At 49.1% G+C, this 24,378-nt stretch overlaps 1 protein-coding gene across 1 annotated transcript in view; it reads left to right on the forward strand.

Annotated features, from left to right (window-relative positions):
* The window catches only part of GRIK4 (glutamate ionotropic receptor kainate type subunit 4), a 456,521-nt gene that overhangs the window by 272,869 nt on the left and 159,274 nt on the right, over window positions 1-24,378 (forward strand). Inside the window, exons 4-5 of the mRNA XM_047753544.1 lie at window positions 11,305-11,402; window positions 15,764-15,929. Of these exons, the coding sequence (XP_047609500.1) occupies window positions 11,305-11,402; window positions 15,764-15,929 (264 nt within the window). The remainder of the gene's footprint in view (window positions 1-11,304; window positions 11,403-15,763; window positions 15,930-24,378) is intronic.

Here is a 24,378-nt window from a genome sequence, read left to right on the forward strand (position 1 = left end):
TCAGGATATCATGCATTGGGAAGGATGTGAAAAACAAGATAGGCATGGTCCCTGCCCTCAGGTAGCTGACAGTCTCTCTTTAGCTTCCCCCAGTGCTCCTTGGTTTGGATTTCTCAGCATCTGATTGTCACAGCTCATCTTTCCAGGGCTGGTCTCATAAGCCACAGGCATTGGCCAGATCACCTAAGCACTACCCTTGGGGAGAGAGTCCACTCCTAGAGACTGAGGGTGAATTCCTACCATATAGAACAGGATCTATGGACACAGATTCCTCCAGAAGAAGGCGTCGGGGCACAGGTCATTCATTTAGTCCCTTGGCCCGTCAATAAATACTCATGAGTGCCTGCTGTACTCTGTCCGAGATGATGAGGATTCAGCAGGGCACAGATAGAAATCCTAGTTGTCATAGAGGTCAAGTACAACAAAAGGAAGATTCAGATTTCTCAGGATCTTCCAGAGGAAATCCGACTTCCCGTGACTCTCCTGGTCCAGTCTGTGCTGTGGTGTTTCTTTGTCCAGGAGGGCAGGTCTCAGACAAGGCTCTAGATTTCTACATAGTTCTAGAGTGTTCTTTGAAAAACCAGTTTCCTTTTCTTCTTTGGTTCTTCAGGGTTTCCCTCGCAGAACAGGAAGCCTGAGGGGTTGCCCACTGCGGATGGGGGTCATGAGCAGATGTAAATTTTCTCTCCTAGTGACCCAGGCTTAGCAGAGGCAACACATCTAAAATATTAAGCCAGCTGAATCAGGGGAATAAAGGAAACTGATGTCTTTATTCCACATTGCAGAGCTGTGGAGCGTCTTTCTCATGCCCTTCTTTTAGGCACCGAGTATTTTACTAACAAGCGGCCTTTAGTTCAGCTTTTACATCTCAATGTGTTTGAGGCAGGATTAGCATTTGTGAGAAAAGAAGGCTTTTGGATCTTTCTACCCCAAAGGCTTTTCATCTAAAGCCAGAGCTGCTCCCCCACAATGGATTTTAAATACCACCCCGATCGTTCATAGAAAGCTTCCAACCCTGCTCTTTCCCTCCTACAATAAGGGGGGGTGGGGTGCTGGGTTAGCGCTTTTAGCTGAAGTGGGATGGGGGCGGGACTGGGGGGTGGGGGTCAGTAGCAGGGTGGGGGAAGGAGTTTGGAGGGAGATGAGATCCGGATGCGGAGAGAACAGCAGGCCTGCGATCCCTACTTTGGAGAGACTGTGGTATAAAGAGGAGCCAGGATTTGGGGATCGGACTGATCGGGTTTCAGTCTGGGCTCTGCTGTTTCCTAGCTGTGTGACTGTGGCTGTTGAACCATTTTGTGCCTCAGCTTTCTCACTTGTAAAATGAGGTGATAATCATGTCAGCTCCTAGGGTCACTCCAAGCAGGACCCGAGACTGTGCAGGTGAGTTAATTACACTGTGCACACACCAGGCATCCAGTAAGTGGCAGCTATGAATTTCGTTGTTGGCTTTATTCTCGCACCCTCGCCCTGGAGCTGGCTTCTTCCACCTCTTCCCAGCTTCCTCTCTCTCTCTCTCTCTCTCTCTCTCTCTCTCTCTCTCTCTCTCTCTCTGCTCTGTTTGAGTGTTCAGCCATCCCTCTCCACCAGCCCGTGTACCTCTCAGGCTCCTCTCACACGGCCTGTCTTAATGTCAGCGTGCCTTGTAGGGCCGCAATTGTGACTGGTTATTCCCCTCTCTTTTCCGTTTTCTGGGTTGATGCTGCCGACAGCTCTGAGCCTTTGGAAGTTGTGATGTGCGGCCCAGAGCCCCATGCTGCTCAGAATCCCGGCTCTGTCTTCTCCTGGCTAATGGCCTGGGCTGATTTGCATTGTTAACTTACAACTATTTGAAAAAACAATTGAGTGGCTCTGGGACCCTGACTAAGGCCCCCAACTTCACACCTGTCACCTGGTGGCCCAGGACACCACTTCAAGGAGATGAAAGATCCCAGTGATGACATTCTTGGTGGCAGAAAACAGAGACTCTGATCTAAGTAGAAGTGGTATCGATCCTACAGGGTACCCTGCGCCTGCTCTCTGCGGTGTGTGAGTTTCAAATCTCCTGCACGAAGCACACGTAATGAATCACATGCTGGGCGGACATGTCAGTCAAGGGGAGCAATGGCAACTGCAGAATCAAGGAGGATGAAGTGAAAAGAAACTAAAGATGCTGGAGTCTAGAGTTCAGCTTTCTCATTTGATGGTTGAAAGCGGGGCTGAGAGATGAAAAGTATCACACAGGGTGTTAATTAATAACAACGTGGACTCTGGAAAGATACAAGTAGCAAACCACCCTGCTTCTATCCGGTTCCTATAGATTTTCATATAGTGGGTTTATTTAAAATGAGGGTCACTCGTCAAGCCTCCTCAGACCCACCACGTCTGATCCTCCCACCTCTCCACCAGGTCACCATCATCACCTCAAGCTTCTTGATGTTTGACTTCCCAGCTCCCTCTGCTCGGCATGCAGATCTGAAATAAGGGGGCTGGACAAGACCTCTAGGTCACCTCCCCTCCCACCTGTCCCTTCCCTCCCTCGCTCTAGTATCTTATCTCCATCTCAGCCTTTCCCTTGCTGGGACCTCCCATGGGCCTCACCCTCCTCTCTTTCTAGAGATCCCTATGTCTCCTGTGGTGAAAGTATCAGAGCTTAACTAAGCGCCACCCTTTATCACCCCAACACCCAGAGGCACCGTCCCTGCTGCCACCAGAGCCAGTTTTGAGGTTTAATTTACTGCAGAGTTAAATGCAGGAGCCTCCCTGTCAACCCCTTGCCCCTGTCAGGGTTTGTCTCTGTGAGGCCAAGCGTGCTCTCCGCTGTCCACACTGTTTCCCCTGGAAACCCAGAGGCGCACTGGTTATCGGCCCCACGAGGCATCGGTGCCCGGAGATGGGCAGGGAGCGTGAGGTTCCGGCTGCTTGGCTTCTCGAAGTCTCTGTGAGCATGACCTCATGATTCAGAGTTGCTTCTAACCGTTGAGGGCTAACATCCCTCCATCAGCTCAATAGAATGACTCCAAGGCAGCATAAGGGAAAAAGGTGAGAAGCCAGAAAAAAAAAGTCTTGTGAATAATGATGAGTCAGGCAGCCAGCCTGCCCTGCTCCCCTTTTCTCTGAGCTGCCCGTCTGCGTAACCCGGTCTCAGAAATGCATTGAATTTCAGTGCTTAGAAATCATCTGGGCCAACCTCCTCAGGTTACAGGCAGGGAGGCTAAGGCTCCTGGTCTTTCCCAGGAGGCTGCAAAGGCCACATGTTTGAAAAGTGCTATAAATCGCGGTAGCTCTGCTTGCCTGGGAGTGGCCCAGACAAGGCAGAGGCGGGTCAGAAATAGGTCATAGGTGTTGCTAGGTGGTCAGGTAAGGCCTCTGGGACAGGCAAGGGGAAGGGGAGAGGGCCTTGACACGGAAGGCAGGAAAAAACTCGGTACCTTGGGGCACAGTGACAACTGGGTGTGGCTAAAACGGAGAGTGGGGATGGGGGTGAAGGCCAGGACTGGAGAGCAGTGTGGAACAGTGGCCAGGACTCAGGTTCAGGATCCTACTCCTGGCTCTACCAGCACCATGATCTGATCTTCTCCTGTGCCTTGGATTCCTCATCTGTAAAATAGGAATAAAACGAGTTCTCACTTCATGAGGTTGTTGCAAGGATTAAAGGAGACGATGCATTTAGAAGACTTAGAGCAGTGCCAGGTGTCAGGCGAACTCTTGATGGATTTTTCCTATTCTATTATTATTAGCAGGAGAATTAGTGTTATAACACCTCCTTCGAGGGATGTTTGTAAGGATTCAGGGTCGTGGCATGTCTGCCTGGTGTCTACATGTGTGGAAATGGTGTTGCTGCTTCCACAGTGATCTGAGGCCACGCTGAGGGCTTTGAACAATATGCTTTAGGTGAGAGGAGCCCATGGCAGGGTTTTTTTCCTTCCAGTTTTATTGAGATATAATCAGCATACAGCACTGTATATGTTCGAGGTGTACAGCATAATGATTTGACTTATATACATCATAAATTGATTATCACAGTAAGTTTAGTGAACATCCATCATCTCACATGGATACAAAATGAAAGAAATAGAAAAAAAAATTTTCCTTGTGATAAGAACTCAGAATACTTACTTTCTTGACAACTTTCATATAGAACATACAGCCGTGTTCACTGTACTTATATGCTGTATGTTACATCTCTAGTTCTTATTTATCTTATAACGGGAAGTGGGTACCCTTTGACTGCCCTCATCCAATTCCCACTCCCCCCCCACACACACACCCTGCCTCTGGTAACTACAAATCTGATCTCTTTTCTATGAGTAGGTTGTTTGTGTTTGAAGAATAATTGACCTGCAAACTACTGGTTCCTGATGCACAACACAGTGATTGGATATTTCTGTGTATTACAAAATGAGCACCATGATAAGTCTAGTTACCATCTGTCACCATACAAAGATATTATATTATCATTGACTGTATTCTCCCACGCTGTTCATTTCATCACTGCGACGGCCAGTGGCAGTTTGGAGTTCTCTGATGCCCTGGGGCCCTCTGACCAGGGATGTCCCCATTGTGGGGGCGTGATGGTGCAGAATCCTGGCGCTCCCTCCCTCTCAGCTCAGAGTCCAGCAAGGCCAGTCCATTCAGCCCCGTGTCCATTCACAGAGCTGAGAATGGACCGTGCTCCCAAGGCTTTGGCACAAGGGGGAGACGGTTCTTGGCACTGATGGAGGCCATTGTTCCCCTTGCTCCAGATGGTCAGGGCTCTGTGCTCTGCGTTCAGCCTGACCAGGCACACAGAGACCCTGCCCTCCCCCTCCACTTGGGCTTTGGCGCCAGGAAGTGTTTTTATGTGAAGGGCTCTGAGCTTTTGCAGCCTCTGCTCTACATGGCTGTCAGCTCCCCATGGCTCTGATTGTTCACCACAGGGATTCAGAGAGCGCCCCACTGTCGGCAAGGAGCCCAGGATTTCATCATCCCCGCCTACAATCAGTGTGCCTATGAGTAACCCCTGTGGACCATCTGTAGCCCAGGCAGACCCTTCCTCTCCCTGTGAAGACTCAGGGGAGGAGTGAGTTCCACAAGCACCTTCCACCCAGCCCAGGAGTCTAAGGGGACTTCAGATCCAGGCCAGAGCTGGTATCTCCAGGGGCAGAAGTTCCCCCATCTTATAGCACCCCATCCTGGTCTTTCTTTCCTGCAGCTGCTCTGTCAGTTGCCGGCCAACTCCTCTGCTGGCTGGGAAACTTGGTTCCCATGGCAACCTCACTCCCACCTGCAGGTTCTCTCTTCCCTCGGAGGGAGAGGTAGAGTGTACCTCCTTCTCCTCCATCCCTCATAAAACTGCTCAGAGACCCCCATGAGACGGCCAGGGCTTGCAGAATCAGGGGCCAGGAAGTTTCAGAGCTGAGGCCCTTTATAAACGATTTTCATTTCTATGGTGCAGGCATCCTTCATCCGGAATGAAAGAACAATTCCCAGATTTCGGGAAATCCCCAGGCCATGGCTGCTGGGAAGATGATAATTCACTTTCATTTCTCTCATTTTGGATCATTTCAAATCAGTGGAGCAAACACCTATGGAGCAATTCCTTTTTGCCAGGACTGAATAGATGTGACCCGTGCCCTCAAGGAGTTTCCGCTCCAGTGGGAGATGAGAGATGTGTACTCACAACAGCAGGCACCGGGCTACAAACCCCTGAGGCTGGATATGTATAGTATCTAGAACTTTTCAGATACAGCAAAGGTCTGGTGGTGCTTATACCAGGCATTAAGTAGCTTCTCGGGGTAGGGTGAGGCGTACACCTGCAGTAACCACAATTAAATGCATGCTTACATTCTGATATTCACATATTGTAAATAGCTTCACATCTGTCTATCCATCAATCTGCAGCAGATTTTGCCACCAAAGGAGTTTGATGAAAATCATCCAATTTCAGAACCTTTTGGATTTGGGAATTGGAAGTAAGGGATTGTGATCTTTTCTAAGAATATCTTTTTTGGGAGAAACTTCTCCCTGTTGGGATATTGCATGATGAACTAGCTTGGGGCAAAAGCTGGCCAGGAATTCAGAGAACAGGGATGCTGACCTGTCCAGCATAGAGCTGACTCAGAGCCACAGTGTGATATAAATAAAGGGAGAAAATGGCACCTTCTTGACTGTGGGCAAGAACTAAGCTGGGCACTGGAGGGTCAATAGGAGTTTTCCAGTCAGAGGGACAAGACCATGGTAGTCTGTGGATGCTAATGGACTCCTTTGCAGAAAAGTGGTTTTAAATGAATAAAATTGAATAGATAGGATGACCAGGGAAACCAATTATCTGGAAATTCATTTAAAATATTTTAATAGTGAGATATCTATATATGTATTTCTTTATTAAGGTATTCAGTAGTCAAACCCAGCATCAATCTAAGTATTAGTGTAACTTTTAAGTAATTATTAATATGATATTTCAAGACATCGGCAGCACTGTAATGCAATATGAACACACTTGTGATATCTATCAGTGACAAAGTCACAGTTACCGTTAATATACTGTGGTTTATTGCCTGTATTCAACACTGAAGGGAATGCCAAATTTCAATTAGGGGTTAGAGAAAATAATGCCATTTTTCTTCCCCCAAGTGTTCACAGACCACTGACTTCTTCCCATAGATCTCAGGCAGCAGGTTAAGAACCCCTGGTCTAGTCAGACAGACTAGTATGGGAATAAGTCCGGGTAGGGAAGTATGGAGTGTGTCCCAGGTGAGCTGATGTGAAGTCGGAGGAGATGTGATGGGAGAACGGGCTGAAAGGGAGACTCTGGAGTTCAGAGCATCTGGATTTTACTTGCTCATTGGAAGAAAAATTTTTTGTAATGAAATTTTATTTTACTTTTCTCTTTTGCTTTCTTAGGGCCACAGCTATGGCATATGGAAGTTCCTGGGCTAGGGGTTAAATTGGAGTTGCAGCTGCCAGCCTACACCATAGTCACAGCCACAGCAATGCCAGACCCCCACCACATCTGCAACCTACACCACAGCTCACAGCAGTGCCGGGTCCTTAACCCCTTGTGGACACTAGTCAGGTTCATTGCCACTGAGCCACAATGGGAACTCCCCAAATTTTATATTTTATAATGATGTATTATAAAGGGAATACATGTTCACTTATAGAAAGTAGAGAAAAGGGGGGGAAAAGTATCATTTAGTGTTCCACTGGTCAAGTCAATCTCTACGAAGATCTCAGTTAAGCACTGTTGGTCAAGGGAAGCTGTGCGGTGCAATGATTAAGGCAGTGACTCAGGAGGGATTGGGGGTTTGAATCCCGACTCTGCCTTTTAACTCTTCTGTTTTGTTTTCTTATATGTAAAATGAAGGTGACGATAATAGTATCTATCTCATCAGGTTGTTTCTAGAATTAAATAAGTCAATTCATATAAAGTGCTTAGAATGGGCCATAATTAGCACTCAGTAAACCTCTTCTTTTATAACCCCTTCTTCTAATCATTCCTCAGTGCATAACTATTTTCTGTATTTGCTTAGTTGTAGCCTTCATATAAGCTGCACATATAATTTTATATCCTGCTTCTTTCTCTTAATATTATTACATAAATATTTTTAATACTATTATAAACTGTTCATAAGCATTTTAAATATCTAGGTAATATTCCATTTGGGTGTATGACCCACGCTTTAGATAACTATTCCCTTACGATTGGACATTTAGTTTATTTCCAGATTTCCACGGCAAGTGTTGAGTGGGCTTCAGTGTGGTTCAGCCTCTCTTTATTGAGTGCATAACTCTGAGTCTGGCCAGTGATAGGGTGCTAGGTACAGAGGACACAGAGATAAATAAGACAAGCCCTATGTTGAGGATGATAATTTGCCTCAGTTTGAAGAAGGGCTTGGGAATGAAGAGTCCTGGAGACAGAGAACGCCCTTAGGAGTCAGGTTGTCAAAGGGGCTGTGACAGTGGGTGTGGGAAGGAGGAGAGGGTGGGGGCGAGCAGGTCAGATGGTCAGAGCCTGACCCCGATTGGTATCGCGGGTGAATAGGTTCAGTGGGGGGAGCCAAAGAAGAGTCAAGGGTGACCACGGTTTGAGATTTGGGAGCTGGGGGGCGGAGGGCAGTCAAGTGCAGTGGTTAAGAGCTTGGGGTTTTTATTTTGATTTATGTGTTTATTTATTTTTAAATGATTTTAATTTTTTCCATTGCAGCTGGTTTACAGTGTTCTGTCAGTTTTCTACAGAACAGCAAAGAGACCGAGTCACACAGCATATAGACATTCTTTTTCAGAGCTTGGGTGTGGATGCCAGATGGATCTCCAGGTTCCCACCTGGCTCTTCCATACATGACCTGCGTGACCTTGAGCAAGTTGCTTACTTTTTCTAAGACTCCGCATCAGTTTCCACATCTGTAAAGTGGGGATAATAAGGACTCTTCTCCCTAGAAGTGTGGTGGTCAAATCAGATTATGTATGAAAAGTATACTGCAGATATGATGTATTGGGAGTAATAATAAATCATGTAGAGTAGGTACTTTGTGTCTATTAACTCACGTTAATTCTCACAACATCCCTGCCGAAGAGGCACCGTTAGCATTCCAGTACTGTGGGTAAGAGAGTGTTGGTAACTTGCTCAAGGTCTCATAGCTAGTTGGTGACCCAGCCAGGGTTCACCCCCAGGAAATCTTGCATCAGAGTCCATGCTCCTAGGAACTGTGCTTTCTGCCTCTATGCTGCCAACGTGCTGAGTGCAGGACACCAGAGGGAAGTCCTTGTGGCCACACGCAGCAGGTGGCTGGAACTTGTTTTGTAGCCCCAGACATCTGTCAGGGGGTAGAGTTACCTGGCAGAGATGAGCGTGGAGGCCACAGGCAAGGGTGAGATTGCCCAGGAAGAGTGAGGCATAGACAGATTCGGAATTTAGCAGGTAGGAGAAAGAAGAGGAGCTGGTAAAGGAAGTGGGAAAGACCAATCAGAGAAGCGGATGAGAGTCAGGATCTCAGATGGATCAGATGGTGTCATGAAATTCAAAGGAACAATGCAATCAGCTGCAAAAAGAGAGATAAGAACTTCGGGGAGGTCACTGGAGACCCAGGGAGGCAGGTGCAGCAGAACAAGATGAGGTGGGAACCCCAGCTGGAAGGGGTTGAGAAGAGATGGGTGAAGTGGCTGCAAGGAGTAAGGCAGATAAAATAAGTGGCCATGAGCCAGTAGGGCAGACACTGGATGAGGTTCACAGACTTGATTTCTGACGCTGGCTCTGACCTGTCTTAGGTGTGTGACTTGAGGGGAGTCATTTAACCTAGGTTGCTGTTTCCTTATTGGTAAAATCAGGAACTAAGATTCATCCCTGAGGCTGCTGTAGGAAATTTTTTTCTTATTGATTTATGTATTTTTTTAATTTTTATTTTTATTGGAGTATAGTGGTTTATAATGTTGCATTAGTTTCAGGTGTACGGCAAAGTGGTTCGTTATCCATGTACATATATCCTTTCTTTTTCAGGTTCTTTTCCCATATGGTTATTACAGAATGTTGAGTAGAGTTCCCTCTGCTATACAGTAGTGTGGGGATTTGATGGCCATTTAACAGAGAGCCCCTAGCAGGCTAAGAGTTAAGTGGGCTGAGATCATGTGAGGTAGCTTCCATGGAAGTAGCTTCAACTTTGAAGAGCATCCTTCAAAGGCGAACCCTGTCCACAGCGACTCTTGTCACTGGGGGTGGGTCTGACTCTTAGTGCTGATGAGTTCCCCTCCAGCACCCACTGCCCACAGCCTCTAGGTCAGCTGAGTTCTGTGATGTTACAGGGTCCCTGCCTGAGCCTCAGGCCGAAAGAAGACTTCACAGATCTGTTGTTTGTGCGATAAATTGCAGCACGGGGATTTGAACCCTGGTGCTCTATCCCACCACCGGTGCCCCGTTAGAGCCATCACTTGGCCGTGTGGGCTGGTGGTCAGGATGCTTCTTTAAAAGAAAGAACATCCAGGTTGCAGGCATGGCTTTGTGGCTGGCTCAGAGAGGATCCTTGGACTGATCCCTGAACCTCACGTTACTGACCTGACGCTCTAGGAGAAGGAGGAAAATGTGTCCAGTGTCCAGCTTTGACTTCTTTGCAGAGAAGGATGTCTTGTAGCAAAACTGGGAACCATGGGGCATAATCCGAGGGGTGGCTCTTTGGTTCTGCTATCACCTGTGTGTCCTGAGAATTGTCCTATGTTCTCTCTCCGACTATTTTCTCCTCTTCTTCCCGCCCTCCCTTTCTGAGTCTATAGTAAGACTTTACACTCTGTCCTCTTCTAACCACGTGTCCCGTCCACCCACTCATTCATTCGACAACTGTGAACTGGGTGCCTAGAAAACCCTGTGCTGGACACCTAGGCAAAGCAAGGTGATTGGGGATCTAGAGATAACTATGGCTAAGCGCCGACCCTTAAAGCTTTGACGTCTAATAAGAGAAGCAACACATGTAAACAATGAACTGAAACAGACACATTGACAAGTGTCTTAGAACTTGTAAATCATGGGCCTTGGAGTCCTGAGGAGGATGAATCCCACTTAGAGGAGGTGCAAGGAGGTGCATGGGAAGTGCTCCTTGGCAGGTGGCTGAGCATCCAGAGTAGAGCAGGGGAAGGGCCTCTTCCCCAAGGGCAGTGCAAGGTCACAGAGCTTTGCTGGTTGGTCAGGAAGGCACCTGGAACATTCAGGGAAGCAGAGCGCCAGGCTCCAGGGGAGCTGAAAGGAGGGTGATGTTGAAAGACGAGGCTCCCCTGGGCCCCCCTCTCTCTCGTCCTCTTCTCCTCTCTCTCCTCCTCCCCTTGACTTGAGCTGAATGGCTTTCTTCTCCCTGCCTGCATCGGCCTCACTTCTCTCTGCTTGTCTGCCTTTCTCCCTCCCCAGTCTCTCTCTCTCTCCTTCTCTTTGAGGGGCTAACAGATTGCACCCTATTCCTGGGCCGTTCTGTGAGCTGGGTCCTCAGCCCCTGCAGCCGCCGTGCCCCGGCTGCCAGCACCCATCCCGCAAGCCAGGCTCTGCGCCTCTGTCCTGCAGTGACAGCCAGACAATTTATACACCCTTTTGGCTGAGGCCGTATGTTGTCATAACCTGGGTCATTTCCTCATTTAATACCTTCCATAAACTCCAATAAAACTGTCCTGGAGCCTCGGTCGTCCAGGGGAGGAGGGGCACTAGGTTTGAAAGGGTGGGAGAGGGGGCCAGTGGGGGTGGGGGGGGGCGACGGTCAGCGGGGGGTAGGGGGGGAGGTTGGAGGACTCAGGCGGAAGCCCACGCCCCACCTGATGAGAGCCTTGTTTCCTTTCCTGCTCCCCACCCTCTGCTCCCGCCACTGGCTGCAGTGTGTCAGATCCTTCCCAAAGGGGTGGTCGCCGTCCTGGGACCATCCTCCAGCCCAGCCTCCAGCTCCATCATCAGCAACATCTGTGGGGAGAAGGAGGTGAGTGCTGGACCGGGTAGGGGGACCGTGTATGGGCTGGGAGCCTGTGCCCCAAAGAGAGCATGGCTTCTTAAGGGCTGGAAGAGTGAATCAAGGTCTGGGTCTGGTTGATGCCAGGGAAAACCTCAGTACAAGTAAAAGAAGAGGTCCTTGGTTGGCACTTACTTTTTTCCAGGTAGTTTGGATGGAGGAGACTCAGAGGAAATTTTCCCAACAAGATTTTCAAGCTGACCTCCTCTGAGGAGGAGGGGAGGCGGCTTGGTGGCGATGGGCAGCGGTGTGGGGGGGGGATGGTCCAGGGAGGCCACGAGGGCAGAAGCTGGAGCTTCACGGAACAACTCCAGGGCTTCTGCTTGGTTATGGGGATTCTGGGGAAGAATGCCTTTGGGACAAAGCCTTCTTCCAACATTTTAGTGTGGAAATAAAGTCTGAAGACCTCTGTTTTACAAGTTCTCTAGAACAGACTTGACTTTGCTTTCTCCTTCATTCACGATTTTCAGTGTTTACTTCTCCCAAGTGGTGGGTCCCTTCCCTCTAGTTCTTGTTCCCTGGGGAATAAAGATGGTTAGGGATGAGCTTCTGAGGGCAGGCCTGCTCCAACAGCTCTCTCCCTCTTTCCGCCCAGAGGAAACAAACAGAAACCAAGATTCTGCTGCTGGAACCTTTCCTAGTCCTTCTTGGAATCAATCTGTCCTTTGTCTTCAGATCTCTTCTCTGGAGACAGTGGCAGCTTGACCCCTTAACCGCCCAAGGGCCTTCCAGCCGGGTCTTTTGGGAACAGGTGGTGCCTGATGCTTAGGAGCTGGGGAGGGGCAGAGGGACGAGGGATGGAAGGGTCAGTCTTACCCCTGTCCTAGGAGCCTGAAGGCTTAGCCTTCCAGAAACTTTAGCCTTGGGAGGATCTGGTTCTCATAAAAGAATGGGGCACCTCAGAGAGGCAGTGAAACAGCACATAAGCCTCTGCCAACCCCAGGTCCTCCGGAAGCCCCTTCCTTGATGCCTCCACGTCTCTTACAATGAGAGAGCCCTGAGGCTTTGGGCAGAATGTTGATGTTCTCTGTTTTACGAGCCTGCTCCAAGAATTGTTTTCAGCGTGGCAGACTGCCCTGCGGTCCCAGCCCGGTCTTGTAATGGGTCTTGCTTCTTACTGCCCCTAGGCTGAGCCCCGGAGCATCATGCCATGAGCAGGATCCATGTTGACAGCTCCCCATCCTTACTCCCAGAGGTCCCCAAAGATGCCTCCTGAGCCAGCCCAGGCCAGACCAGGAGCTTCTGTCCCACCGCAGTCCCTTCCAGTATTGCACAAGCCTCGGCCCCAGCAAGTTAGACCTGATGTTCAATTTAAATTTTTCGTGCCGGGCTCCAAGGAGCAGCTCAAATCTATGGCAGGTTGTTATTTCAGCGATCACTGCGATTTTCACCAAGTGAGGTTGCCAAGACCTCAGCTCCCTGCTTCCGCTTTTCTGCTCTCTCCTTTTCTTCTCTCCCTTCCCCTCTTCCCCAGAACGCTCTCCTCACTGTTGCCTACCGTCATCCCCCATCCCCACTCCGGAATGACCAGTGGTTCAGTGGCTAATTTTTTTGTCTTTTTTTTTCTAAAGCTGCACCCATGCAATATGGAAGTTCCCAGGCCAGGGGCCGAATCAGAGCTGTAGCCTCTGGTCTACACCACAGCTCACAGCAACGCCAGATCCAAGCTGCGTCTGCAACCTACACCACAGCTCACGACAACGCCGGGTCCTTAACCCACTGAATGAGGCCAGGGATAGGACCTGCATCCTCATGCATAGTAGTCAGGTTCATTACCGCTGAGCCACAGTGGGAACTCCCTCGGTGGCTATTTTATCTCCACACACACATCCCTTAACCCTGCTTGGCATTTCAGGCTGGAGGCAGAGACCCTGACTAGCAACCATCTTCCTATCCAGCTGCCCTGGACTTGTGCCGTTGACCAGAGAGATGGGTCATGCTGCCAAGGGAACAGCCAGACGGTTACCCTTCCTTTGTCTGGTCATGTTCCTTCCAGAACAACCTTTCCTCTCCATTCACATTATGCATTTCTTTTAATATTTTATGAGGCTGAACTGCCTTACACTGATTCCCCTCGGCTTCAGCGAAAAGAAAGAAATGGAGTTCTCACCCAGGAGTTCATTCCTTTAAACGCTGCTAACATCTCTGCAGCCTCCACGACTGGCTGCTTTCTGCCTTGCCGACTTCCCCTCCAAGCGGCTCACCTCTCCTCCACTCCCTTCCCACCTGCTTGATGACTTCCTGGGATGCATTTGCAATTGCAAATCAATTATCAATTGATCATAGTCCTGGCCTGGCCATCCCTGCCTTGGTCCATGGGAACAGCTGGCTGCTTCCCCAGGAGCCTCCAAGGTGGCGGGCTCTGCTGGAGACTCCTCTTCCTAGGGAGGCCCCTCACCCCCTGCACATACAGCCCCAAGAGCTTTTCCAGCAGCTCCTAGATTTGCGGCAGAAGGAAGAAGGGAAGGAGAAAAGGCGTTGCCTGAATACTTACCCCATATGCTAGGTTCTGAGCTGGTGCGTCCTTTACTTAGAGGGCCTCATTTTATCCTCCCAAAGCTAAAGAAATGCCACTTGTTTCTCCATGTTAATGAAGCTTAGACAGGTTGAGCAGTTTGCTCTAAATCACACAGCAGAACCCCGGTGCAAACCCAAATCTATAGACTCTCAAACCCATTTCCTGAGTCTGCACTTTCCTGAATCTTTTGCCTGCTCCATCTCTGGGATCCGTGAGCTCAAGGGAATCTGTGAGGGTAGTTTCTGTTGGGGTGAGTTAGCTGCTGATGGAGCCTGATAGGCTTGATGGCCAAGCAGGGGAGGCTTTGGTCAGAGATGCTCAAGTATGTAAGCCAGCCAGCCTGGCCACCTGCTCTTGCCCAGCCCTGGCCTCCGTCTTGCCCCTCTGTGACCTGTTCTCCTTTCAAGGTGCGTTCGTTATTCATCTTAGACAGACTGTAAGGGTTGCAAAATATCAGTGGAAGGAAAGACCCCTTATGACACACCCCAGGTCAGTGTCATTCTTTAGCATCTTCTGTCATTGCTCACCAGGCTCTCTCCCCAATTCTATGCTTTTTAGTCTTGGCTGGAAAATATTGGTTGCCTTCTCTCTATGGTTGAAGGGCTAATCCTATTTGATTTCAGGAATTTTCTCCTGAGTTTTTGTAAAATCTTTATCCTCCCCTCATCCCAGTCTCAGAGGAGCTCTGGGCTCTAGCTGACTTCTTTTTTCAGAAGCTTAAAAGGATAAGGTAGCAGAATTCTACAGAGACATCTCAGACTCTGGACCAGCCTAGGCAGAGAAAACTTTGACAATCATGGCTGGATGATTGTACATTCTAGGAGCCAACCAACTCACCATCAGAAAGTTCTTCTTGCTGTCTACCCTCAATCTTCCTCACTTTGACATCAGTTCAAACCCACGTTTGCAGGACTCTGGCCCTCACGGCGGACACCCTAAATGAGGATGAGGGTTGACGTGTCAGCTCCATCTCGGATAGAGGCACCAGCAGCCTTTAGCTCCTCTGGCTCTGGGTACGGGGGTGACAGAATAAAATCAAGGTCGATGGCAGCTTATTACATTTTAACTTTCCTATTACCTTACCCAATAGCCTAAGCCGCCAATAACACAGCCATCACAGCCTGTTAATATCTCTTTCCGGGAGAAGAGAGGCGGAAGGCTGGGCAGTGCCTCCTGGAAATGTCAGTAATAGACGCAGAGGAAAGCTGACACTGTCTTAATGAAGCCAAGGCAGGTATTTATTTACCTGGCTCCATTCACAGGCTCTCTCGATGGTTTCCCAGCCTGTGCTGCTTCCGCTTCCACACATGTGTCTACCGAGGAGCCCATCCTGGGCTTTCACCCAGGAAGCTTGCGGAGAGCTGGCCAGGCTAGGCTGAGGCGACCCCTCCCTTAGTCCCCAGGGCAGTGTTTTTCTCTTTCTGCCATCTCTGCTCTGATTCATTAACTACAAATAAAATAATATAAGGATTGTGCCTTCAAGAGCCATTTGTCTCACTGCCCAGCAGCAGGCAGTTCCTCTGAGGATAAAGGCCTATTGTTTTGCCTTCCCAGGGCCACGGACCCCAGCTCCAGGGTCCACAGCACATTTATAAGGGTCTCAGCTGAAGGGTTTCCCATCCTGGGTCTCAAGCATTGGCAGGCATGCCAGTTCATCTTCCTCCTGTGGACTGGGTGCCCTGAGTCCTGAAAGTTCCACCTCTTACCAGGCGAAGAATTCACGCTCTGCAGCCTTGCCTCACTCATCTTTCTTTTCTTTCTTTCTCACTCGTTCTGGATCTTCCCCGCTGCCCATTTTTGCTCCTCCCCCCAGGTCCCTCATTTCAAAGTGGCCCCAGAGGAGTTTATCAAGTTCCAGTTCCAGAGATTCACAACCCTGAACCTCCACCCCAGCAACACCGACATCAGCGTGGCTGTAGCTGGGATCCTGAACTTCTTCAACTGCACCACCGCCTGCCTCATCTGTGCCAAAGCAGAATGTAAGTTTCCCTGGGTTGGCTCCTCCCCAGACGGGCGGGCTGTGTCAATTTCAACCTGACGGTTTGAGGGGAGGGCCCCCTCTGGTTTGGGGGATGACAGCCAGAGGGTTCGGGCATTCCTGCGTGTCCTTGGCTATTTGTCTGTGTGTGTATGGGACAGACAGAGCAGTCTAGGAGGACCCTTTGCCAGAACTCCCTGGGGCCACGGGTGGAACAGAGAGGAGCTCGGTTACAGGGAAACTGGCCAACCACCAAGGCTTTTTGCATCTGCACACGCAATTCCCACATTTTCAGCCTCATTGTTATGGAGCTACAAAAAGAGAGAGAGAGAAAGAAAATATAAAATTGGAGGAATTTGTACTTGATGGGTTGAAGAGCTTCTTTCTTTAGAGAGTGGGGTTTGCTGATGGAACAAGGTCCAAGGTCAATTCCTGATAGAGCATTTTTTGCAAATGCAGGTTTTAGAAATGCGTTTTCTCTGACTCAGACAATTTGTGACATAAATTCAGTGTTTATGAGATTTAGCTAATTTAAGCCAGCACATTCCAGCAAATCAGTGCATCTGTGTACTCCTGGTGACAGCTGTGCACCCACACGCAGTCAGGCAGGTGCTGTCCCGTGGCTACCAATAGGGCCCCAGGGCCCCAGCCCCAGGCGTCTGGGTCCTGTGTGGCTCACCTGTGCAGGTCTTACCCTGCGGGTCCAGGTGTGCTGCGCCGGCAGAGGTTCCCCGTGTCCATCGGGCTCTGTCCTGTGGCTCCACAGAACCACTCTGCCTGCTAAGTTCTTCCTCCATCCTGGGATCCCTAGAGCATCTGAAAACAGTAGCCTCCTCCCTGCCAAGGGTCAGAACCATCTTCTTCTTTTTTTAATAGTCAGTTTGCAATATTGTCCTAATTTCCGCTGTATAGCAAAGTGACCTAATCATATATACATACATATATATATATATGCACACACACACACACACACACACACACACACATTCCTTTTCTTTATCATCTTCCATCACGGTCTATCCCAAGAGACTGGATATAGTTCCCTGCGCTGTACAGTAGGACCTCATTGCTTATCCATTCTCAGTGTAATAGTTTGCGTCTCCTGACCCCAAACTCCCTCCCAGTCTCTCCCCTCTTCCCCTTGGCAACCACAAGTCTGTTCTCCATGTCTGTGAGTCTCCATCTGTTTTGTAGATAGAGAAGCATCTTCTTTATGGGGCCTTTGTACCTTGCTGCCTCCACATATACTTTCATTCATTTATTAGACACAGATTAATTATTTGCTCTGTGCTACCCAAGAAACAAAGTAACTGAGTCCCAACAATGGCATGCATTTTATATACCTTTTTTAGTTATGACAACCACCCAGTGGGTTTGGAAGTGTTGGAATTCCCTGTTTCAAAGTTCCATAAAATTTAAAATCCAGTTCCTCAGTCTCACCAGCCACAATTCAAGTGTTCACATGTGGGCAGTGCTGATATAGGACATTTCCATCTTCCCCAAAAAGTCAACTGGGCAGCATCGTTTTTGATGATCAGGGTTTTGTGGACCAAAAAAGAGAGACAAGTTTAGTTAACACTTGATTCCATTTCTCCCTGGTGGAGATTCACCGCACGCATGAGCACAGACACTCTGAGCTGTCCTGTGGCCAAAATGGCTCTTTACTTCATCTTCCAAAAAGGTCTGATCCTATGCGCCCGAAGGATGCTGACCTATAAGTATTTGATGGGACACAGCTGGGACATGTTACATTCCACCAAGTGGCCCTCTCCTCGTGTGGCATCCTTGCACCTTTGCAGGGTGTAACCAAGATAAGTATTCTCTCCTAGGAACTTCTGCCACAAGCCCACTGAGGCAGGACTGAACTGGCACACCCCATGAACCCAGTGGGAACATTGAGAGACAGAGGACAGGCTGTAAATACGCCCAGGCAAAGATGGTTCTGCAGTCCTCCTCTATGCTGGAGGTACAGGGTCTCACCACCTGAAAGGAAGTTCTTCCTTGTGTCTAGCCACAGTCACTCTTGTTTGAAGCGGAGCCCTGTTTCCTCTGCTTCAGCTCTTACTGGGCTTTGGAAAGTAAGTTGCTCAGGTGTTTGTGCAGCACCTGCTATGTGCTGAGCACTGTGCTAAATACCATTGCCTCCTTGCCCAGGGCTTTTTCCACTGGAGTTGACATTCTCCGACTGACGTTCAAACAGCTCCTTGCAGATTGCAAAACACTTTCTCTTAGGTTTTCCCACTCTGCCTCCCTTGTCCTCAGTCATTCTAGAGCTAAGCAGTCTTGGAGCCACTAAGGGACTTGGCTTAAGGTCACATGACAGGTACATGACAAAACCAAGACTCTTCACTTGGACTCTGAGCTGGGGGACTTCTTCTTCCATAGCCCCTCCCACTCTCCCGGGCTGCACCAGCTTCAAAGGAGGGGCTCGTGGTGAGCTCTGCCTGGCAGGCATGGTGTGGCAGAGATCTCTCTGGAGCACTGCATCACCTTGCTCCCTTGAATGGAGTGCAGGATAGCTGGGCAAGACAAGGTCCTGGAGAGGATGAATGTGCCTAAGTGCTGGAGAGGTGAACCCACAGCCCGGGGGGGACTCATCCACCACACAGGGCAGCCCCTGCTTGGAGCACTCAACTATTGAGGCCGCCGAGTGACTCTGGCCCCACCCACCAGGGAGGATGAAGGGTGGGGCAGAGCAGGAGAAGTTCAAGGGCAAAGAGGATTAAAAATCTAATTAAAGGTTGAAGAAATGAGGGACTGAATGAAACGGCAGCTCAGAACTCAGGAGGTGACACTTCCGTCTTCCTTAGTCACGCAGGGCCGAGAGACAGCGCAAGTGGAATTAGGAAGGAGAACCTAATTCTCTTTTCCAGCCATCAAAATTAGACAGAACAGAGATCATTCCCTGGGGAGTCATACCACTTACTCTCCTTTTTCCCCAAAGTAGATTTTTAATAAGCAGGTTTTGGACGAAGTAGAGTTGTATTGTGGATTGCATTATTTTTCTTTAATGGAAAAAAATATCAGAACATCCGCAAGTGCGTGGTTCTGGTGAGGCGGGGGTAGAGAGGTGGGAAGGAGCCCTGGCGTGCCTGTCCTGGTCATCCCTAAGGAGCCTGGGCGAGTTGCCGCTAGGGGACTTCCAAGGAAGCTTGGGGCTTTCCGCTCTGGTCCCCCAGGCCCCTTTGGTGCGATCACCCAGCCCTGCCGCAGAGTTCCCCCTCTCCCTCTTTTTTTTTTTTTATTACAGCCACACCTGCCGCATATGGAAGTTCCCAGGCTAGGGGTCAAGTTAGAGCTGCAGTGGCCGGCCTATGGCACAGCCAGGGCAACACCTGATTGGAGCTGCATCTGCAACTTACGCCACAGCTTGGGACAGCACTGGATCCTTAAGCCACTGAGCGAGGCCAGGGATTGAACCCGCATCGTCACAGAGACTAGGTCAGGTTCTTAACCCATTGAGCCATGACAGGAACTCCGAAGTTCCCTTTGGAGACCCTCAGGTGGGACCCAGAACCTTTGACTCTGTATGGTCGCAGTGTAATATGCCAGGTATTTTCCTGGTATCTTTGCACGTAGCTCAAATCATCTTTTTTTCCCCCTATGCTTGCTCTGGTGTTTCTAAGTATTTTAATGTCCTTTCTGTAGCTACAGGGCCTGTGCCGCTACACTTTCTGTATATATGTACCACCCGTGTGACCTTGGCAAAGTGATTTAGGGGATTGCTCATCTATAAAATGGGGTGATGATTCCTCCCTCCCAGGATGGTTGAGGGGATAAAATAGGATGAGGCGTCTATGCCTAGGGGACCGCGGTACACAGGACTTTCCCTCTCTTTCCCTCCTTGGATTCCTTTTGAACAAAGCCAGGCCAGGACTGAGCAGAGTGACAGGGGATCCACTCTGTCCTTAAAATATCCCTGTGTTCCTTAAACTCGGTCTAGGTTTTTGGTGAGGAGCAGACTCTGGTCTCCCAGGAGAAAGTGCAGCTGAAAAGAAAGGCTGATGGCTGATGAACCATCTTTGCGGTCAAACCAAGGTGCCCCACTGCTCATGAGCTGTGTGATGTTAAGTAGGTCACTCTTCCTCTCTGAGCTTAGTTCCCTCCTGTTTAAAGTGAAGATAATAGTGCCTCTCAGGGTAATTGGCTAGAAGGTATCTGGGCCCAAAACATAATACACATTTAAGTACTATTACTTTATTGTGCAACCCTGGTTCTGCATTAGAGGGTGGAGGATGGGGGGGGTGGCTGTTAGCAATGATACCCAGCGCCCCCTATGAGTAACAGGGCAATAGTAGGCCTTTCCTGTCCTTTCCCCAGGAGGCGCTGGGGGACGTCTTTTGCTCATGGTGATACAGATTAACCATTTATGACGCACTTACTGTGTACCAAACACTCTGCTCAGGGTTGGAGATGATTTCATTTCAACCTCACAGTAACTATATAAGATGGGCTCTATAAATATTCTCATTATGTGCGTGGAGGTAAGAGAGATTAAGTCCATTTTCAAGGTCACATGGTTCTTGTTACCGCCTCTCCTTGCTTTTCTGAACACTGTGGAAGAGACAGAAGTAAGGGGCCAGTTTTCTATGTTATGGGCAGACTGAGGCTTTCCCAGGCTGCTTAGGTGGTGAATCAGGCCAGAATGTGGAATCAGAAACCTGGGTTTGAACCTTGGCCTGTCCCAGGTCCTCTAGTTCTGTGATCTGTCCCTGAGACAGTCCTGCCTCAGCGATTTGTTCTCCCCCAGGAATAATGATACTACCTGCTTCCTGGGCACTCATGGGGTTAAATGAACAGTAAGTAAAGGAATGTAGACAGAGATCCCCCTGCGGTTCAGGGGGTTAAGAATCTGGCTGCAGCAGCTCTGATTGCTGGGGAGGTACAGATTTGATCCCCAGCCTGGCACAGTGGGTTAAAGTATCTGGTATTGCTGCAGCTGGCTCAGATTCAGTCTGCGACCCAGGAACTTCCATATGTGCCACGGGTGCAGCCATGAAAAGAAAAAAAAAAAAAGAAAAGAAAGGGAGTGCAGGGAACTTTCGGGGGAGGGATGCCTGCTGGGCCCTATAACAAATAAATAAATAAACACCCTTGGAAGTTCACTTCGTGGCTCAGCTGTTAATGAACCCAGCTAGGATTCATGAGGGTCCTGGTTCGATCCCTGGCCTCTCTCAGTGGGTTAAGAATCCAGCGTTGCTGTGAGCTGTGGTGTAGGTCACAGACGCAGCTTGGATCTGGTGTTGCTGTGGCTCTGGCGTAGACTGTGGCTGTAGCTCCAATTAGACCCCTAGCCTGGGAACTTCCGTATGCCGTGTCTGCAGCCCTAAAAAGGTAAACAAACAAACAAACAAACAAAGGCCCTGAAATAGAGGGGGTGGGAGAGGGCAGCGTAGAGCCAGATTCTTGACATGCCCATCCTTGCCGGCAGACAGGGGGCAGCCTCGATGATGCAGCAGGTCCTCTGTGAGTAGAAGTCTCAGCCCACTCCCCCACCCCCTCCCAGTCTCCTCTTCTGGCCCCTCTGGGCTGGCCCTTTCTGCCTTTTCTTGGGGCCAAGCCCAGACATGGGATGGGACAAAACCAAGAAGCAGGTGGAATATGTACCTCGTTCAAACATTTGAACTTGTTCTGTGCCCTTGCCCCTGGCCATACATCAGATGCTCATCCCTCCCTCTCAGTTAGAATCTGCTCCCTGGAAAAAATAGGATGTGAAAACCACCCACCCTTGCGCTTGGCAGGGGGAGGGGAATAGAGACGCCAGGTATTGTGCTCAGTGGTGAACTCGCCTTATCTCACTAAATGCTCACTACCATCCTCTGAGGTCAGTGCTACATCAGCTGCCTCCCTTAAGATTTAAAAGTGCTGCCCTGGCTGACAATATTAGCCTGCAGCCCAGGAAATCAGCCAGTGGAGAAGTGGGGATGCCTGTTGAAATCAGTGTTTATTCTTTTTTTGATACAAGGGTCCTCTGTGACCCCTGCAGGCCCATCCCTTAGGGGTTTGTGTCCTCATCCTGGGGCCCTGTCCACCCTGGCTGTGCCTTCCTAAGCCTCTGCAGCCTCGTGCCCTGCCCAGTCCCTGCCTCCCCGTCCCAGAAGCCGGCCTCCCTTCTTCTTCCCAGGCGGCCTGTTAGGTTTCACCTCCATCTATACCATTGCATCCTGAGTGGGACTAATAGCTTCCCCAGGTCCCACTCAGCCTTGGACTTGCAAGCAGACCCACTTCTGGGCCAGGGGTCCCACGGAGGAAGGTCAGGTGGAGGTGGAGGGGAAGCTGGGAAGAGAGTGGCTTTTAACCCCTTTGGTGGCAGTTGCCTTTGATAAATCCCTTAGTTCCATCAACAGAGGTGAGGAGAACGATGATCGGAAAAGGCCAAATGGCACTGAAAAACTCCTAATAGTCTTAATGTTTCTGAACCACTCTCCCTCTTCTATGGATGCCTTCCACTGCCTAGAATTTAAATAAATAAATAAATAAATAAAATAAATAAGGATCCTTTTCTGATTCATAAAATTAAAAGATCTCTGGGCTGAAGAGACATCAACACTCTTATAGTTCAACTTCCCAACCACTGGTTTAATTTGCTCTAAAAGCCATCCTCAAGTGGGGTTTCAGTCTTACCTTGACTACCTCCAGCAATGGGGAACTCACTACCTCCTGACATAGCCCACTGCCTATTTATTTATTTATTTATTTTTGCTTTTTAGGGTCGTACCTACAATATATGGAGGTTCCCAGGCTAGGGATCTAATCGGAGCTGTTGTTGCCGGCCTACGCCACAGCCACAGCAACGCCAGATCCAAGCCACATCTGTGACCTACACCACAGCTCACGGCAACGCCAGATCCTTAACCCACTGAGTGAGGCCAGGGATCGAACCTGCAACTTCATGGCTCCTAGTCAGATTCCTTTCACACTGCGCCACGACGGAAACTCTAGGATTAGATTCTTTATAGGATTCACTGTGAGGACCTAAGAGAGATGAGCCATGTGAAAGGCTTAGCCCATTACCTAGAACACAATAAGAATTCAGTCAATGTTTGTTTTTCTTTCTTTTCTTTTTTTGGCTTTTTAGGGCCACACCTGCAGCATATGGAGGTTCCCAGGCTAGGGGTTGAATCAGAGCTTAGCCGCCAGCCTAAGCCACAGCCACAGCCACAGCAATGCCAGATCTGAGCTGCATCTTGCGACCTACAACGCAGCTCACAGTGATGTTGGATTCTTAACTCACCGAGTGAGGCCAGGGATTGAACCCACATCCTCTTGGATACTAGCCGGTTTCGTTACTGCTAAGCCGCATCAGGACTCCAGTGCATGTTACTCTTGTCCTTGGCTGTTGGGAGCAAGTGCCTATTGGTCTCTTCCCATTGGAATTGAGACACTGTTTTCCCAGGAGACACCCGTCCACCCACACACCCTCCTCCTGGCCTGAAGACAAAGCAGGATTAAGATCCTTGCGTCTTGGTGGTATTCTTCTGGAACCCTCCTCCCACTGCTGCCCCTAGACAGCTAATAGCAGAGGGAGGGTGAGAGTCCTTAGCTCACACTCCCAGTTTTCTCCTTTGCTCTGGGCCCACATGATTGCCTGCTGGAGTGCAGTTCAAAGCCTGTTCTTTCATAGTCGTAATAAAGCCCAGTCTTAATGCAGCCACTGTACTCAGTTCAAAGGGTTTTGCTGGACCTGTTTTCTGGGCCTTGTGACCTTGAAGGAACAACTCCCCGACCTCCGAAAGGAAATGAAGGCTCCTCAAGCTAGATGTCACATTTATGAGCGTTCACCATGTGTGAGGCTCCGGCCGAAGCACTTGACATGTCACCTCATTTAATCCTTGCCACAGCTCTGGGATCTGGCTACTGATGTTACAGGCAGACGTCGTTTTATTGCACTTCGCAGATACTGTGTTTTTTTTATCAACTGAAGGTTTGTGGCAGCCCCACCTGCATTGAGCAAGTCTATCAGTGCCATTTTTTCCAACAGCAATTGTTCACTTTGTGTCTCTCTGTTATATTTTGGTAATTCTCGCTGTATTTCAAACTTTTTCGTTATCATTATAATGAAATTATATGCGAAATTATGATGTGACTGGTGATCTTTGATGTTGCTATTGCACAAAGATTATGACTCGCTGAGGGCTCGGTTAATGCTTAGGATTTTTTCACAATAAAATATTTTAAAAATTAAGGTATATATACTGAGTTTTTAGACATAATGTTATTGCCAGCTTAATAGACTACAGGATGGTGAAAACAAATACTGTAGTCTATTAAGTATATCCTGGAAAACAAGAAACCTGTGTGATTCGCTTTATGGAGGGGGGTCTGGAACCAAACCCACAATCTCGCTGAGGTCCACCTGCGGTCTCATTTCTCAGATGAAGAAACTGAAGTCAAGAGTTTGGCTACATGAGGAGTTCCCGTTGTGGCTCACTGGTTAACGAATCTGACTA

This window comes from Phacochoerus africanus, chromosome 11 (genome assembly GCF_016906955.1).
Source record: "Phacochoerus africanus isolate WHEZ1 chromosome 11, ROS_Pafr_v1, whole genome shotgun sequence".
Taxonomy (NCBI): domain Eukaryota; kingdom Metazoa; phylum Chordata; class Mammalia; order Artiodactyla; family Suidae; genus Phacochoerus; species Phacochoerus africanus.